The sequence below is a fragment of the Lycium ferocissimum genome, chromosome 11, assembly GCF_029784015.1.
Source record: "Lycium ferocissimum isolate CSIRO_LF1 chromosome 11, AGI_CSIRO_Lferr_CH_V1, whole genome shotgun sequence".
In the NCBI taxonomy this organism is placed as follows: domain Eukaryota; kingdom Viridiplantae; phylum Streptophyta; class Magnoliopsida; order Solanales; family Solanaceae; genus Lycium; species Lycium ferocissimum.
The window spans coordinates 42085923-42092008 of NC_081352.1; the positions used below are offsets into that span (position 1 = coordinate 42085923).

Here is a 6086-nt window from a genome sequence, read left to right on the forward strand (position 1 = left end):
AACCCATTTGACTGGGTATGCCATTTAAGAAAAAATGAAGACTTTGAAAACTTGTGATTCAAAATAAGTCTTGAATATTTGTGTGACTGTAAATCATTTCATAAAGTGAATTTATTTTTAAATTAAAAAAAAGATCATTTATTTTGATTCGAATTAAACAAATAGATTTATTTAAATTGAAACAGAAGGAATATATACTTTAGTAATATTAGTACCCCTACTACTTAGAACTACGACATGTAGTACTCTACGCGTCATAACATGTGTTATAATAACAACATAGTCAGCCGCTATTGGTACGTGAAATGTGGCGCTGCCGTATATGTATTTTTCTAAGTAATATTAGACGGCTCTCTTTTTGAATTGGTCGTCATCTATTCCCTACTACAATACAAAATTCCTTTTACTCCTTTGCTCTTTATCGTTTGCCACCCACGCTCCAGTAATTCTCCCTTATTTCATTTTCTTGAAGTTTCCAAATTTTTTCTTTTCCAGAAAACGTAGTAATGTTGGATCGAAATTATATTTTACACTATCACAAACAGATATAGAGAAGTTTTCTGTGTTTAATTTATTGACACTATAGGTATATTTCTTTTCACAATATCAAGTACCTATTATAGCAGAAAAAATATTTTAAAAAACATAAGTTTCATATTTTACGAGTATTTACTTGTAAATATCTTTTAAATTGCATAATAATATAAGAAAATATTTCACACTCAAATACTCATTTAAATATTTAATTAGTTTGTCTACTAAATTGTTAATAGATTATTTTTATACTAAAAGTTACTAAAATTTGGTATTATGATTACAACCAATTTTGGCAAAGGGAAAATCTAAACGAATCTTATGGAACAAAATTACGCAAGTTGTAGTACAAAACAGTAGCTAACACGTGTCCACAACATGCGTGGAGTAGAGAATAAACAAGGATTACATCACTCCTAACAAAACGGCCGTCTAAAATCTGTAAATATAAAGCCGGCAGGCCCGGCAATTAACATCTCTAAACCGCTTTTGTCTACCGCGTGCCACGTGACATCCCCATTTCTCAGTTATTATTATTACTCTCTCTATAACTTGGGCGGCGCCTTCTCATCTCTAGTCAAACCCCTTGTTGACCGTGCCCCTACCCCACACCCCCGTCATTACTCTCCCTTCCTCCCTCCATTATATAAACAACTCCTAATGGTTCAATGTTAAAGCAAACCACCCTTTGTCTTTCACATAGAATTTTAAACAGTTTTGGAAAAAAAAAATATGGCTGTCAAGGATAAAACTAGTAATAATGTGAAGGCGAATGGAGTTAAGGAGGTTCACTTTAGAGGTGTAAGAAAGAGGCCATGGGGTCGATACGCAGCTGAGATCCGTGACCCGGGTAAGAAGAGTCGGGTCTGGTTGGGTACTTTCGACACTGCTGAGGAAGCTGCGAAGGCTTACGATACGGCGGCCAGAGAGTTCCGTGGGCCTAAAGCCAAGACGAACTTTCCTTTGCCGTCTGAGAATCAGAGCCCGAGCCACAGCAGCACCGTGGAGAGCTCTAGCGGGGAGACTGGTGAGGCGCGTGGTGTTCACGCCCCTCACGCTCCGCTAGAGCTGGATCTCACGCGTCGTCTTGGTGAAGGCGGCGTCTGTGCTGGTGGAAACGGGTACCCGATTTTCCACCAGCAGCCAACGGTGGCCGTTCTACCAAACGGCCAGCCGGTTTTGCTTTTTGATTCTATGTGGCGGCCAGGTGTTGTTAACAGAGGTCAGTTGCCTTACCAGGTAGCGCCTGTAGCGATGGAGTTTAACGGTGTCGGTGTCGGTGCTGGAGCTGTTCCTAGTGTGTCGGACTCGTCTTCTGTTGTGGAAGAGAACAGTGTTGTTGGGAAAAGAGGACTTGATCTTGACCTTAACCTTGCGCCACCCATGGAAGTTTAGTTTAATTTGATGACGACGATAATTAATCAGATGTAATTTTGTGTGTGAGAGAGAGAGAGTGACAGAGTACTAATGGCTGATTTTTGTATATACGCTAAAAGGATCTGTTTGTTTTTTGCAGCTGAGGGGTTGTTATGATGTTCTCTATGCTGTTTTTACCATTTGTAACTCAAATCCTTTTTTAGACCTTATGATTAATGAGAGAATTCGTGTTTTCTCCTCAATTTTTATCTAGTGTTTATCTTCACTCTATTTCTCAGCTACTAATGTGCAAGCATGTTTTTTTTTTCTATGTTCTGTTTCTTCCAGATCCGGCGACCTATTATTGAGAGTTATTATTATATTTTATCATTCCAGTCCTTTAAGATCTTTTAATTATTATTAAATGAAGGCAAGTAACGATGGATAAGATTCATTAAAACTGCACAAGCTTCAAATTTAGAGGTGGGTGGTGAAGTTTCCCCACAGGTCTTAAAAATGGCAATTTTTCAATTGAGAAAAATACATTTAAGTTGCCGGCCATATCCGAAACCAATTTAAAAAGACATCAAAAAATTGTAAACTACGTAATATTTTGTGAGATAGAAAAACTGGAAAAAGCATTTCAACTTCCATCCAGATTCATATTTTTGGTTGCAATGTCAAAGTAGGTGGTGTTTGGCCATCTGTGAGACTAATGAAGAATTTGACAAATAGAAAAATACAGTTTGTTAGTAGAGTTTGGTACAATATGTTAATGTCCCAAGAGTAGATCGATTTGAAAGCGCCATTGTAGCAGGTGTCAATTCTGAAATGTGAAGTTGCTCCACGAATCTGACGGCAAGAAAGAGAGGTGAACAGATAGCGAATTTTGTAGAATTAAGTTAAACTCACATTTATAAACTATGTTTTTTAATACTACGTGATACGGTCAATTAAGTTGTAAAAGCTACCAAATGAATCGAAAGAGGGCTGACACATTTTTTTAAGATCAAAATAAATGAAAAGGGAGGGGGAAAAAAATGTTAATGTGCATATAAATACTTAATTTTTTTGGGTAATAAATAGGTTAAAGTTTACTAGCAATGATTGCACAATATTTACAATAGTACTATATATGATTTTATTTGACATATTGTATTTACTTAATTATAGTAAAATAATTATATTTGCCAGTTCAATTTTTAATTTGTATTTATAAATCTCTGTCAAAATTTACGTGTCATATTTTCCGTTTAGCCTGTTAAAAAAAGAATGTTATCTTTATGTAAATAGAAATAACTTAATTTTAAATTTGTTGCCTTTAACTTTAATAAAATGTTTAGGCCATCTCCAACCTACCTCCATTTTTACCTCCAAACTCCATTTTGGAGTTAAAGATGGAGGAATTTTGTTCCAACCCAGTTGCAAATTTGCCTCCATTTTGGAGGGCGAACAGTTTCACTCCAAATTTAGAGTGACACTATTAATCCACTCCATCACTATTCCCTATTATTTTTTATTATTTAACTCTTTTAATTTATCATATTATATATGCCTAATTATGTTTATGTAATATCTTTATAATATTAATTTTACATCTTAACTTTGATGTATAATTTTGATAAATTAATTTTCGTGCATATATTATTTTTATGTAAAATTGAAAGTTAATAGATCATTTATGGGAGCATACTAGATGGAAGTTGAATATTTAAGTAGTATTTAAACTAAATTTTACCATAATGTAATATGTATTGAATTATCCTGTATCTCAATGATTTCACCTTTATTTGAATTATCCATTAATATGTATAATCTATAATATTTGCTTACAAATTATATTATTTAAAAATTTATGGTATAAAATAATTTTATTTTAAATGGTTATATAAGAAAGAAATATGAAATATATAGGATGAATATGTAAAAAATAAAAAAAAAAGATAGGATTTGTTTAATGGAAATAAGAAAATAAAATTTAAATAAAAGATAATAATATAATATAGAAGAGAGAGAAGAGTATAATTTTTTTTTTCTTTTTTGGAGTAAAAACTGGAGCAATGGTTGGAGTTAGCTTACTTCATGTTGGAGTAAAGTTTTAAAGTGAATGGTTGGAGATGGCCTTATAACTACACGGATATTTAAGATTTATTTTAAATCATAAATTTTAATTATTTTTTAAAAAGAATAAATTGTGTCTACTTAATAGTGACATATAAATAAAGATGGAAGAATTTAACTCCTCCAATTGATGAAAAAATAAATATTTATCATAAAATATATGTACTTATTTCCCCAAACAAATGTAACAAGTCACCGACGAAGAGATAAGGAGTTAAAGGCAGACAGAATATGCGCCCCCATCCCAATTGCAATTGGTGGTGGCAGTAATAGTATTGGGTAACACAGCAACCAAAACACTGTAATATGATTTCCGTGTGGAAAGGGTACATGTCGTGTCTAAGGTGGACGGCACGTGTATTATTCCTGCCGTCCATCTTTATTTTAATTAATTAAAGAAGAATCATTTGGATATTGGGGAGGGAGCGTAGAAAGTGTGGATAATAATGTATGTTCGTAAGAAGCAAGGAAGGAAGGAGACAGCGGGTTTATAGGTCCCACGTTGTTGGACTTTGTTACTTCCTTCGCAGCCGCAATTTGTGGAATACATTTATCTCTTTTCTTTCTTTTATGAAGCGGTTTCCTATGGATGCGCCATGCGGCGGCCATGAGGAGAGCGGTTATTATCATTTTTGTATTATCCGCGTACAAGTTAAGATTTCATGTAACTAGCTGGACAGTAAATAAATGGTTGGTGAGATATATTGGCAGTGGCGGATCCATTATGGCATTTTTAAATTAATAAGTTTTTTATATCCGCGTACAAGTTACTCTTTTTCCAATTTTTATTTATCTTTTTATTATTTATAGATTTCATGTAATCTCTTAAATTAAGCATTTTTCTTAATCTCAAATACGTGAGTATTTAAATAGGGGATTTTGGATTGAGATCAAAATTCATTTCTTTTGTTTACTCCTCCGTCATGTTTTCGCTGGACTTAATAAGCAAAAAAATAAGGGTAAAATGTATAAAATGTTAAATTATGTCTTGATTTTTCAAACTATATAACTCACAAATATATTTTTCAACATATATATTGGCATATTCCAATAAATGTGTCTTAGAAAAATATGAAATTTATGATTTATTTTTAAGAACTTGTAGTTTATCTAATTCTACATTTACTTATGGGGTGTATTGGGTGAAGATGTTATTTTGTTTGAAAATACATAAGAGAGTGTAAGTATGTTGATATGTTGTTAATGGGTGTATTCCTTGTTTATATAATTTTAATATATTTGTCTAATCAAATAGAGTAATGATTTAGTTAATATGTAATTTGATGTAATTAAAGGAAAAAAAATAATTAGTGTACTTATATAATTTTAATATCTAATCAAATTTGATTTAGTTAATAAAATTAATTAAAGGAAAATAATTACACTCTCTATGACTACATAATGTAATTATTTGTTCAACTACCACAATCAATCCACTCCGACTATATTATGGGTGCGAAATACAAATAACTCGTAGAATATAAAATGGTGACAAAGATCCCCAGCAACAAGTTTTGTAGCCATAAAAATTAGGATGATGATGACATAATGATTTTCCAAGCAAGTCCATAAGTGTTAATGATTGTGATATGGCACTTAATTCGAATAATTAAGAGATTGTTGGATATATTGTGTGCTGACAAATTAAGTTTTTTGTGTGTGTTGGTTTAGCGTAACAATACGTGGATTGAAGAGAAAGGAAAAAGAAGAAAATTATTGATAAAATTTGGATCTAACACAACATATGCGTAAGGTGAAAGGGTTGAAACTTCAATCATAAATCTTAAAATCATCTGTGTATTCGACAAAAAATCTTTTTGCAAAATGCAAGGTTCTTGAAGGAAAATTCCAGGAACTTGCTCTATCATAATTTATGTAGAAATTTTTTCTAGATTTAAATATATAAATTTTGATTAATATTTAAATTTTAAAAAGCTATATATCAATTTAACTCTAAAAATTAGTTAAATCAATTTCTCAAAACAAAAAAAGCGACATAAATCGAGACAGAAGGAATAATAAAATTCGTTTATGTATCATAGAATATTTTTTGCTCATCTGAAATTTCATTTAAC

The 6086-nt window shown here is 32.0% G+C and overlaps 1 protein-coding gene across 1 annotated transcript; it reads left to right on the forward strand.

Moving 5' to 3' along the window:
- The first annotated feature begins 1196 nt into the window (after positions 1–1196).
- On the forward strand, positions 1197–2153 carry LOC132036243 (ethylene-responsive transcription factor 4-like). Its single transcript, XM_059426523.1, has one exon. The coding sequence runs from the start codon at positions 1267–1269 to the stop codon at positions 1927–1929; it is 663 nt and encodes a 220-aa protein (XP_059282506.1). The 5' UTR covers positions 1197–1266; the 3' UTR covers positions 1930–2153.
- The last annotated feature ends 3933 nt before the right edge of the window (positions 2154–6086 follow it).